We start from the raw sequence: 12,921 nt of genomic DNA, 5'->3' as shown, positions 1-12,921 counted from the left end.
GTGGTATTAGCCTGATGTTTTTTCTTTTACAATATTCAACGAACGTTTCGCTGGCAAACGGAGGACCATTATCGCAGCGCACAGTTTCAGGGTAAGTTTGTTCTCGGAAAACTTCTTCCAAAGCCTCAATTGTCTTTGCTGCAGTTGTTGACTTCATTTCTAGAACTCTCAGAAACCGGCAATAGTAGTCAACGACAACTAAAAACGTAATAGTGCTGGAACTAACCGGATTGAAATAACCGGATATCCGACCTCGGATATCCGACAAATATCTAAAATCCGGATCAACCGGATATCCGGATATTATCCGACAGGATATCCGGATTTTCGGATAGTCGGATATCCAGATATTGTATCCGAACATAGTTTAATGAGAATTATATAAATAATTACTTACGAGGGGATGGGGGATTGTGGAAAAAGCCATTTTTTGCGTTAAATTTCATTCGAACGGGCCTGAAAGACAGAAGAAAAAATACGTATATCCGGATATCCGACTATTTGATTATCCGTATCCGGATTTCCGGACATCCGAATAGTATTCGTTTACATATCCGTGATCCGAGCTTCGGATAACCGGATCACGAATATATCCGGTTAAAAGTCCCAGCACTAAAACGTAGCACAGTCCTTGGCCGAGAAAAAATCAATCCCGATTTCTTGCCATGATCTTTCTGGTATCTCCTTGCGTATAAATGGCTCAGGGGGGTATTCCTTGCTAACAACGGCACACCCAGCACACTCTTGAACCACGTTAGCCACATCCCGATCAATGCATGGCCACCAAATCTTCTCTCTTATGTTTCTTCGCATCGCAACAACTCTAAGGTGTCCTCGGTGTGCAATATGCAACGCCCTCTGACGTAATTTTGTTGGAAGCACAATTGTTCTGGCGACACTGACTGATCCCGCCAGGCACAGGCGTATAGGTCCACCCCTGCGGCGGACTATAAGCCATCGTCATAATCAATTCGAGAAGTAAACAGGAGAGATAGAAGGAAAAAGTATATTTTTAGCGCGAAAGAAGTAGCAGTAGATAGAAGAGTCATAATTAAAGTTCGAAAGATTGAAAGTTAATAGTTCGAGAGAAGTCAGTGAAAATTAGATTATTGAGTTAAATTAAGTTCCTTGGAAATTATTTGAACTTGCTGTTGTTCGATTGGCAAGTGCATTGGATGCCGTTTAACGCTTCCACTTGTTAAAAATAGAAAAGGTATAATTTTATTACAAATTTCGCCATTTTGAAACCTCAAATGTGAAATAATCAATTTGCTAGATTTGCGCACGCTCGAATGTATTTGCGTCAACTGGAAATTACTAGTTCGGAAAGTTTAGATAAGAACGGGAAAGGACTAAATGTAAGTGGAATACCATGTAATGCTTATTTTCTTAAAATCAATACAATTTAATTTTAGCTTTGAGCTACACAGTAAAAAGTGTTCGCTGCAAAAATCTGTGTACCGAAACAAACTATCCGAACATTCTCAAAGATTTAATTCTCGGAATGTCACGGGGATCTGATGAATCCGATAGGTTTGACTGCGGGACGTTCGATAGACCGAATTCGGTTCACGACATGGTGCAGTGCGATGGTTGCACAGTCTGGTACCATATGGATTGCGCCGCAGTATCGCCGGGAATATCGAGCCGAAAATGGTTTTGTGCGAATTGCACCTTATTGCGAAAGAGTGCAAAGAGAGATGATGATAATCCTATTACTGGGGACGGCGGCCAGATCTCCTCGCCTAAAAGGGATCCGAAGGCCAGCGATTATAAGAGTGGTGTGCCATCGACTGGTGGTGGCGCATCGAAAAAACATTCAGTGAGCACTTATAGCTCACGAGCTCTAGCGCAGTTAGCACTGCAGCGATAAGAAGCGAAACAAAAGTTAGAAGAGCAAAAACTGTTGAATCAATTAAAAGAATTGGAGAAGGAAAAGGAGCGCATGCGGAAGGAGAAGGAGTTGGAAGAGCAGGAGAATGCCATTGCTAGAAAAAAGTTAGAGACGCTGGAGACGTTTTTAGAAGAGAAACAGAGTCTGGGAGAGCAACTTGCTGATGACGATGTTTCTTCCCGTTGTACTTTTTCAAGCAAAATATCCATGACGCGGGAATGGCTACTAACGCAACGAAAGCAAAACAAACCTCCTAATGGTATAAATGCAGGGGGGGAGTATGGGTCTAACGAATCAGTTGCACACGATGGAAGTTTGCAAGACGGGATCGAAAAATGGGGTTGTAATTCAGTCCAAATAGACCCTGAAAAGCAGCCTAAAATTAAGCCAAGTGTCTTCGATGGTAACTACACTGGCGAAGGTAGGCGGGAAAAACGAACCGCTGGTACCGAAGAAGCATCGGCAGTTCCACCAAGCGCGAATCAAATAGCCGCGAGACAACTGTGGCCGAAAAAACTGCCAACATTTTCGGGCGATCCAGAGGAGTGGCCAATTTTTTACAGCAGCTACGTTGATTCAAACGTGGCATGCGGGTTTTCACCAGTCGCAAAAGTTTTAGGTTTAAAATTAGTTTATTTGACACGGCACGATACATTTTCTGTTTTACTGAGCCAAGGACAATTTGTATTAATTCTACGTTAGCAGGGAAAAGAGGGAGGCCTTTTATTTATTCTCGCGGCCGACTACGAGCTAGTGGGGATTTAAGGTGAGAGGAGGGAAATACAATTCTTGCTTAAAACTAATTAAGATATACGATCTATTTGTGTTTCGACTGGTGTTCTTTTTTGTTTTTTAAACATAGATTTAGGCTCTTCGTGTTCGTGTCTCCAGCGTCGTATACGGGTATTCTGACAAATAGACAAAAGAATATTAAATTTTAATGTCAGTCTTTTTCAAATAACAGTACAGTTGTGTCATGTACTGGAGATCACCGCTTCCCAGAATGTCTCTAACGGGTACGTTCGGTTGTTTTCCTCGGGCCCGGAGGGAATCTATAAGCTCGGACCTAACATCACAGAATTCGGCACACGACCAAACAACATGCTCGATGTCATGGTAGCCATCGCCACAAACGCAGTGATTACTGTCTACAAGCCCTATACGAAAGAGATGCGTGTTTAACGTGTAGTGATTGGACATAAGTCTGGACATCACGCGAATGAAGTCCCGACCTACATCCAACCCCTTGAACCATGCTTTCGTCGATACCTTAGGAAAAATGGAATGTAGCCACCGTCCCAGTTCATCTGAGTTCCATGATAATTGCCAACTGTTGAGTGTTCTCTGACGCAAAATGCTATAAAATTTATCATAAGCAATTGGTCTTTCATAAATATCGCCATCAATAGCACCCACCTTAGCTAAAGAGTCAGCCTTTTCATTACCCGGAATCGAGCAATGAGAAGGGACCCACGCTAAGGTAACCCGGTAATTTTTATCTGTTAAAGCACTTAAAAACCGCCGTATTTTCCCCAGGAAATACGGGGTGTGCTTCACAGGCTTCATCGATCGCAGAGCCTCAATGGCACTGAAACTATCTGTGAAGATGAAGTAGTGGTCTATGGGTAGGGTTTCGATGATTCCAAGAGAGTACTGAATAGCAGCAAGTTCTGCGACGTACACGGAAGCAGGAGCATCGAGTTTGTAGGAGGCGGTAAAATTTTCGTGGAAAACACCGAAGCCAGTGGACTCATCTAGATTAGATCCGTCAGTGTAAAACCTTTTATCATAACTAACATGTTTAAACTTATTGGAAAAAATCTCAGGGATCTCTTGGGGTCGCAATTGATCCGGGATACCAGAAATGTCTTGTTTCATGGTGGTGTCGAAGAATATAGCATTATTAGAAGTATCAAAAAGTGCGACATTGGAGGAATCGTATGAAGAAGGATTAATATCTTGAGCCATATAGTCAAAATATAAAGTCATAAATCTGGATTGAGATTGAAGGTCGACCAACCTCTCGAAATTTTCATTTACTAATGGGTTCATAACTGTGCATCGAATTAGCAACCGGTAAGAGAGATTCCAAAAACGATGTTTCAACGAAAGAATACCCGCTAACACTTCAAGACTCATCGTATGGGTCGACTGCATGCAACCCAAGGCAATACGCAAACAACGATATTGTATTCTTTCTAGTTTCAAAATATGCGTGTTCGCAGCGGAGCGAAAGCAGAAACAACCGTACTCAAGAACTGACAGTATTGTTGTTTGGTATAACCTCAGAAGGTCTCCTGGGTGGGCTCCCCACCAGGTTCCGGTAATCGTACGAAGAAAATTAATCCTCTGTTGGCATTTTCGTGTCAGATACCTAATATGACAAGCCCAGGTGCATTTGGAGTCGAACTAGACCCCGAGATATTTAGCGACTAAAACCTGAGAGACCGTTTTACCCGTTAGTAGGAGCTGCAGCTGAGCTGGGTTATGCTTCCTAGAAAAAACGACCAACTCAGTTTTCTCCGGAGAGAATTCGATACCCAGCTTAAGAGCCCATTCAGACAAATTGTCTAAGGTATCTTGCAATGGTCCTTGCAGATCGCTAGCTTCGCTACCAGTAATGGATACAACGCTATCGTCTGCAAGTTGCCGTAGCGTGCATGAATTTGCAAGACATTCATCGATGTCATTGACGTAAAAATTATATAAGAGAGGACTTAAACATGAGCCCTGGGAAAGGCCCATGTAACTAATTCGGGAAGTTGTCGAATCGCCATGTGAGAAATACATATGCTTTTCTGACAACAAGTTGAGCAAAAAGTTATTCAAATTTGGTGAAAGTCCCTGCGAATGAAGTTTCGCGCTTAAAACTTCTACAGAGACAGAGTCAAAGCCTTCTTAATATCCAAGAACGCAGAAGCCATTTGCTCTTTCCGAGCAAATGCGACTTGAATTTCAGTAGAAAGCAACGCTAGGCAATCGTTCGTCCCTTTGCCCCGGCGAAAGCCAAATTGAGTATTTGAAAGTAAACCGTTTGTTTCGACCCATTTGTCTAACCGTAAGAGGATCATTTTCTCCATTAATTTCCGGAGGCAAGAGAGCATCGCAATCGGCCTATATGAATTGTGATCAGAGGCAGGTTTCCCGGGTTTCCCAATAGCAATGACTTTTACCTCCCTCCAGTCATGCGGAACAATATTTAGCTCAAGAAACTTGTTGAACAAATTCAACAAGCGTCTTTTTGCAGAGTCGGGTAGATTCTTCAACAGGTTGAATTTTATTCTATCGAACCCTGGAGCCTTATTGTTGCACGACAGGAGAGCCATTGAAAATTCCAACATCGAAAATGGAGGCTTTTTCGTAGTTACTATAAACGCGTCGCGAAAGGTTTTCTGTTCCGGTACAGAGTCCGGACAGACCTTTTTGGCAAAATCGAGTATCCAGCGATCTGAATACTCCTCACTCTCATTCGAAACGTCACGGTTCCGCATGCGCCTGGCGGTATCCCAAAGAGTGCTCATCGCTGTTTCCCTCGACAACGCGTTTACGAACCGCCGCCAGTACCCGCGTTTTTTCGCCTTTACTGAGCTCTTCATCTGCCTGCCCAGTGCCTTGCGAAGCAGGTTGACAGTGCCGTACTCCCGGTAGTCCTTATACGCCGCGGACCTTCGCACGTACAGCTCAGAGCACTCTTTGTCCCACTATTTGTTGGGAGGGCGCTGTCTAATCCTTACCCCGGGTATCGGTTTCGTCTGAGCTTGAGTCGCGGCGTCGATTATCAAGCCAGCTAAGAACGCGTATTCTTCCTCCGGAGGAAGTTCCTCGTGAGTCTCGATAGATTCCGCTATAATAGACTCATAACGCTTCCAATCAATATAACGTGTAAGGTCGTAGGAAATATTGATTGGGTTCGGGGGAGTTGAACCATTAGCAATTGATATAACGATTGGAAGATGATCACTACCGTGGGGATCGTTGATTACTTTCCACTGGCAATCTAACGCTAGTGATGTCGAGCAGAGGGATAGGTCAAGCACGCTTTCACGTGCTGGAGGAGGTACACGTGTCGCTTCCCCAGTATTCAAAAGTGTCATATTGAAGTCGTCGATCAAGTTACAAATTAAAGAAGATCGGTTGTCGTCGTACAGCGACCCCCATAGCGAACAGTGAGAGTTAAAATCTCCCAAAATCATAAAAGGTGCGGGAAGCAATTCTGCTATATCAAGGAGTTGCTTCTGTTCAATCCGCGCGGATGGGGGAATATATAACGAAACAAGGCAAAGGTCTTTTCCATTCAAATTCGTTTGAATGGCAACAACTTCAATTTTCGAGATCGAGGGGAGGTCGATTCTGAAAAAAGAATAGCACTTTTTGATCCCTAAAAGTACCCCTCCACCGTGTGAATCTCGATCTCGACGAATAATGTTAAAATCGTGGAAATTGAGTTGATCGTTCGAAAAGGTTTCACAGAGCGCGAATGCGTCACAATTGTATGTATTCATCAAATGAGAAAATAAATCGAATTTGGGGATGATACTTCTGCAATTCCACTGTAATACAGTGATAAAATTCCTAACCTCTTTCGCCGTATTAGTCATCGAAAGATATAATAGCTGAAATGAGGGGCCAAGTTGCTGCTAGTTGCTTCAAAAAGGTTTTCACTGTAGGACGAAGGGCAAGAAGAATATTTTGTAGGGGATCTGGTATGTTGAATGTTTTAAATATCCAGTCCACAATATCAGAAAATTTTATGAACCCTGTTTCTTTTTTATCTTCTGATCGAGAAATGGGTGCACGAGGGGTTTTTGGTGCCCCAGGAAGCGGTGGGTACTCCTGGTTTGATTTGAAATTAAAACCGGGGGGTACTTGCTTCGGTTTTTCTTCACCGCTTCCTTTTTGTGTTGTCTTATTGGTCATTCCGCTAGGGGTTATCTTACGACCTTTGCGAGAAAGATTAGGAGAGTTGAGCATTCTCCTCTTCCTAGATCCCTCTGGCAAGGCATAGGAACACCCTTCGACGCGATCGTCAGATGTACCCTCATCAGTTGGCAAGAAGGAAAAGATGTTTCCTGTCAAGGGTGGCTCAGCCCTCTTAAGCATTTCTGCAAAAGAGCGCTTTGATCGTTCCTTAAGGGAACGCTTATTTTTTTCCTCGCGCTGTTTGTACGCGGGACATGCCGGAAGGTCATGCCGAGTTCCCTCGCAATAAAGACACTTTTCAGTATCCCCACTGCAAGCGTTCTCAGCATGATTGCCTCCGCACTTTCTACAGCGTGCCTTGTTGCAGCAGTAGGTGGCTGTGTGACCTAACTGCTTACAGTTTTGGCAATGCATGACCCGCGGTACGAACAGGCGTACAGGTAGACGAACCCTGTCCAAGCGGACGTAGTTCGGCAGCGCGGATCCGGCGAATGTTACTCGGAAGGAATCCGAAGGGAGGAATTTCTTCTTCCCTTCTTCGATGGATACTGAATGCAATTGCTTGCAATCCAGTATCTTTACACTTTGCATCAAGGGGTTCTTAAAACAGCCAACTCCATGACGCAAAATGTCATCGACAGTGAGATTCCCCTCGGTAACCACACCGTCGATTTCTACATCCTTGGCAGGGATGTACACGCGATACTCTCTCGTGAAGAGCTCGTAGCCAGCAATTTCGTTTGCTTGCTTCAAGCTACTCACGACAACTCGCAGTTTGTTCGGCCTCACCTTCGTAATCTCGGTTACGGCCGAAAAATGTTTTGCCAGGTCTTTGCCAATTTGAATAATATTCAATGGCTTCTTTATGGGCCGGAAAAAAACAACGTAGGGACCGCCAGCGGCATCTGGGTAAGCATTTACCCGTACTTCCGGTACTCTTGGTACAGGACTTGGCAAAGAGGAGGGCACAGGGGAAGGTAGGGGTGAGCTGATGGGAGAAATTTCAATTTCTTCCCCGTTTGTTTCCACATCCAGGAAAAGTTGCACCTGCATGTCGTCCATTTTGGGGGAGCGTTACGCTCTACCGCACACAAACGATAAATATTCGAATATGGGGGGGGGGGGGTTCAAGCAGTTGATATTAAATTTTAAAAACAATTTTTCAATCTACAATGGATCAAATAAAAAAAAAGACAGTAATACTAATACTAATAACAATAGTAATAATAATAATAATAATAATTGTAGTAATAATAATAATAATAACAATAATAATAATATCAATAATAATATTAATAATAATATTATAACATAGTAATAATATTGATAATTATAGTAAAAATTCTAAAGGTAATACTTCACCGAACGTCTAAGTCACGACCTCACGGCTGATAGTTGGATTAATCGAGTGTCTCCGCAGAACAAACAATGACGATCCAGCTTCGTGTTGTGACACAGTGGCCGTATCTTACACGCGACCTTGTAGATGCCACTTGTAGTTGACTTCCACTCGCTCGATCGTATGGTGGTCCGTGCTGCTAGCGGGGTAACAGCGGTGCGGGAGAATTATTCTTGCTGATATATCAGCTGCGTATCGAATCACTGGCGAGGTAGCCTGCCCCTACCAGTGTGCAGATGTTTCTGCCGATATACAACAGGCTATTGTTATCGCGCAACACAAGAACTAATCGACAAAAAAACACCACTTACGATAACTCGTGTATTGTTATTTTGCGAACTCAAACGGAGATAAACAATTTGCGTCTAATCGAGACGAAAGCAAAACAACGAATGAGTCGAAAAAGTTGTTCGATTAAGAGATTGTCTACGCGGCCCAGCTCGCGATGCAGTAGTGACTAAATTGATGTTTCCGAACGCGGCGCCATCGATAATATAAACTCTTCGGCGGTTACACGGGAGGCCGGAATTACTAGTAAACAATTTACTATCAAAGGTTCGGTGTCTAGAAGCGCCCAAACCAGAACGGCTTGATACGCTAATGAATTTTGGCATGGCGGTGCAACAATTATGCGATCATCTTGAAGCCGCAAAACTGCGGAGCCACATGACAAATCCGACGTTGCTGGATGAGCTTGTAGACAAGCTACCGGCGGCAATCAAGCTTGAGTGGGTGCGACATAAGCGAACATGCGTCAAGCCAACATTAAAAGAGTTCGGCGAGTTTATGGATAGGTTGGTTGAAGATGCCAGCGAAGTTACAACACTCTTACCACCAAAAAAGGCGACTGATCGACCGGAAAAGGGGAAACAGAACCAGAAGGCACATGTCCATGCTTATGGTGATAACATTGATTGGCAGAGTAATCCCTTGCCTAAGAAACCTTGCTCGGTTTGTTCACAGTTGGACCACCGAGTACGGAACTGTGACAAGTTTCGGCAAATGAGCACTGAAGAGCGGTTAGAAGCAGTGAGACAACTAAAATTGTGTGAAGTATGTCTCTTCGATCATGGTACCTGGCCGTGCCGCTCGAGATATTTTTGCAATGTAGGAGACACAACGGTAGTAATAGTTTCGACACTTTCGCTTTTCTTGATGAAGGTTCATCTCTTACGTTGATAGAATCGAATGTGGCGCGCAGTCTTGGAGTTGATGGCGTACCGGAGCCATTGGAGCTCACATGGACGTCAAATGTAGTACGCAAAGAAAATGCACCGCAACGGGTTAACTTGATGATTTCAGGTAGAGGAGCGCAAGAGCGATTTAATTTATCTGCGGTGCACACTGTCGGCGTGCTGAACTTGCCGAAGCAAAGTTTGCGATTTGAAGTGGTGGCAAAAGAATACAAACATTTAGAAAATATTCCAATTTCGTCATTCCGGGATGCAGAGCCGAAATTGCTTATTGGCTTACAGCACCTAGATCTATTCGCTCCACTTGACAGTCGTGTAGGTCAAGCAGGGGAGCCGATTGCAGTAAAGTGTGCCCTAGGCTGGACCCTTTACGGCCCTTGCGTGAAAAAATTGGGATTCCTACCAGTTGTTGGGTCTCCATGGTTGCAAATCTATCGTCGAGCGTGAGCTGAACGAACTGATACGTCAGCAATTTGTCATGGACAATAACGGTATCGAGCCTACTCTGGTGCCCGAGTCAGCGGAAGTAGTTAGGGCTAAACAAATTTTGGAGCGCACTACAAAACGCGAAAACGGGAGATTTACTACTGGGCTCACATTATGCGACGCGACGCGAGACCAGACAAACAACACTTATTGTTCTTACAACATAAAAAACGAATTAAAAATTACCTTTAGTCGACCGGTTTCGGGCTGCTACCGCCCATCTTCGGGACTATGTCCAGACTAGTTGTTTATTCTCTCCGTACGCTGTGGGCGTTCGAAGAGAGAGGAGATTTACTGCACTCTCAGTTTCGTCAGTCCGAATAAGCAGGATGTAACAGGGGGATCGTCTTCGTTCATTAATCGTTCCTGTGAATTGCTAATGAAGTACGACTCCCATGCATTCAATTGAGATGCTTTCCTAACGTTTTTAATTAATTTCGCTTCTTTCCAATTGATCACGTGGTCACAACTGATTGCATGGGCGGCTACACTTGATTCGCTTATTTTTACGTTATCGACGGCAGCTTTGTGTTCTTTCAAGCGCACTTTAACCTTACGGCGAGTTTGTCCAATGTAAACTGAAGGGCAATTTTGGCAAGGTATCCTATAAATGCCTGAATTCTCATCTGGAGGAACCTTGTCCTTCAAATTGCACAGTAAATCACGTAATGTGTTTTCACTTTTATGTACAACCTGAAGCCCTTGCCGTTTCAGTGTTGCTTTGATCGGGTTGGTAATCTTTGGGTAGAACGGCAGGCTGACTCTTTTGGTTTCTTCTCGTTCTGGTTGCAGCGTTGTTGACATTCGTCTATGTCGTTTGCGTCGGTGTGTTTGTAGGATTTTATTCACGAATCCTTCTTCGTAGCCATTTACTTCGGCCGCTTTGTGAATATGCTCTTTTTCTTCGGCAAACTCTGCGTTTTCCATCGGTATATTATACAGGCGATGGGCCATTGAATGGAAGGCCGCCTGCTTTTGACAGCCAAAGTGGTTCGAATCCGATGTTATATAGCGATCAGTTGATGTCGGTTTACGGTAGATACCGAATTTCAATGTTTTATCCTCTTTTCTGGTTATTAATAGGTCCAGAAACGGTAGCTTTCCATTCTCCTCTCGCTCTACTGTGAATTTTATAGAGCTGTGCCGAGAGTTGAGCATTTCCAAAGTTTGGTCCAGGTAGCGTTCTTTTACCGGAGCGAAAATGTCGTCTACATAGCGCTTCCATACACGTGGGAAATATTTTTCTTTCTGAGCGTCGTCTTCAAAATCGCTCATAAAGAGGTTTGCTAACAACGGCGACAGTTTACTTCCCATACTTAACCCAAAGGTCTGTTTCCAGTATTTTCCCCTGAAGCTGAAGAAATTCTGATTCATGCATATTTCTGCTACTAGAAGGTAAGCTTCAACGTGGTGTTGTGGCGCACGACTACGTTCCAAGTGTTGGCGTAAACTTTTTAACGCGTCTGGAACTGGTACGCTTGGAAAAAGTGCTGCTACATCAAACGATACCAGGATTTCCCCACGTCTCAACTCAAACCCTTCTAACTGCTCGACTAACTCCACAGAATTTTTCACACTTTTGCCATGCTTTATTGGGTATTTTCTCATTTCGTCCACCAGCCAAGCTGCCATCTTTTCGGTTGGTGTACGAATGTTGGATGAAATAGGCCGCATTCCCACTGGGTCTTTGTGGATTTTCGGCAAGCAGTAGAGCGAGGCCACCGTCGGGTTGGAAACATGAAATTTTCTCTCTAGTTTATCCTCTCCCATCAGACGTGCAACATTCTGTCGCGCGAAGGTAGCCTCTTCGATCATGGTGTTGAGAGGATCCCTCGGTTTTCCGTTTTTGAATTTATATTCCTCGTACGGGCCTGCCGCGATCATATCACGGACGCGCGAATCATAATCGTTTTTGTCCATGATAACTACTGCATTTCCTTTATCCGCACGAGAGTAAACCACATTACGTGCTTTCAGCTGGCGGATCGCACACCACACATCGAAGTTGGTGCGTTCTGTGCTATTCTGCTTACTTGCCGTCCGTGTTATGCATTTCCTGACGCTGTGCCGAATCGCCGATTTATATATTGGTTGGTCGTATTGGATGGCACTTTCGATATTATTAACAATATCAGCGAGAGGGGCGTACTGGGGGGAAATGGCAAAATTCAAACCTTTGTTGAGGAGATCTAGCTCAGCTTGTGTGAACTGCGCGGATGAGAGATTAACAGTGAGCATTTCTTTCCTGGAGCTTGTGTATTTTCGAGGTAGCGTATTTTCTGACGATGTCGCTGTTTCGTTGTGCGCACACGCTTGTCTAGGTTGTAGTGAATACCATCCAAAACCCTCCGCCAACAGTCTTTTCGCTCTTCCACACACCTATGTACAATACACTCAGCTGAGGTATGGTACGCACTTTTTTGGAGTAGCTTCTTATGGAGCGGGTATAACTGCTCTTCCACTTCGGAAAGTTGTTTGTGTTTGCACCTTATTTCTTCAATCAGCCAAACCTTTTTTGCGCGATTAGTGGCTATTTCACTTGCTACACTATTAGTAGATGGCTTCATATTTATAAACTTGGGTATAAGCCCTTTTCTTCTACAGCTGGTTAGAAACTGAATATGCAACTGTAACATTCTCTTCTTTACAACTAGTCGGCCATAAAGGCGAAAGCACTGAGAGGTTGTAGCCTCCATTTCACTGTATTTTCGATGTTTTGTGCAACGTAAGAACCGACGATCACATTATGCGACGCGACGCGAGACCAGACAAACAACACTTATTGTTCTTACAACATAAAAAACGAATTAAAAATTACCTTTAGTCGACCGGTTTCGGGCTGCTACCGCCCATCTTCGGGACTATGTCCAGACTAGTTGTTTATTCTCTCCGTACGCTGTGGGCGTTCGAAGAGAGAGGAGATTTACTGCACTCTCAGTTTCGTCAGTCCGAATAAGCAGGATGTAACAGGGGGATCGTCTTCGTTCATTAATCGTTCCTGTGAATTGCTAATGAAGTACGACTCCCAT

The 12,921-nt window shown here is 44.0% G+C and overlaps 1 protein-coding gene across 1 annotated transcript; it reads right to left on the bottom strand.

The window, feature by feature from the left end:
• Positions 1-10,183: 10,183 nt before the first annotated feature.
• On the bottom strand, positions 10,184-12,130 carry LOC129717144 (uncharacterized). The gene has a single exon (XM_055666989.1). It carries the CDS (start codon positions 12,128-12,130, stop codon positions 10,184-10,186), a length of 1,947 nt encoding a protein of 648 aa, XP_055522964.1.
• Between the last annotated feature and the right edge of the window lie 791 nt (positions 12,131-12,921).

The sequence above is a fragment of the Wyeomyia smithii genome, chromosome 1 (assembly GCF_029784165.1).
Source record: "Wyeomyia smithii strain HCP4-BCI-WySm-NY-G18 chromosome 1, ASM2978416v1, whole genome shotgun sequence".
NCBI lineage: Eukaryota > Metazoa > Arthropoda > Insecta > Diptera > Culicidae > Wyeomyia > Wyeomyia smithii.
The sequence above is the reverse complement of the archived record's forward strand: the minus strand, read 5'-3'. Positions and strand labels throughout refer to the sequence as shown.

Bases quoted from the DNA above. Each gene is read 5' to 3' on its own strand.
- LOC129717144 (XM_055666989.1), bottom strand. From the start codon at position 12,130: ATGCTCACTGTTAATCTCTCATCCGCGCAGTTCACACAAGCTGAGCTA.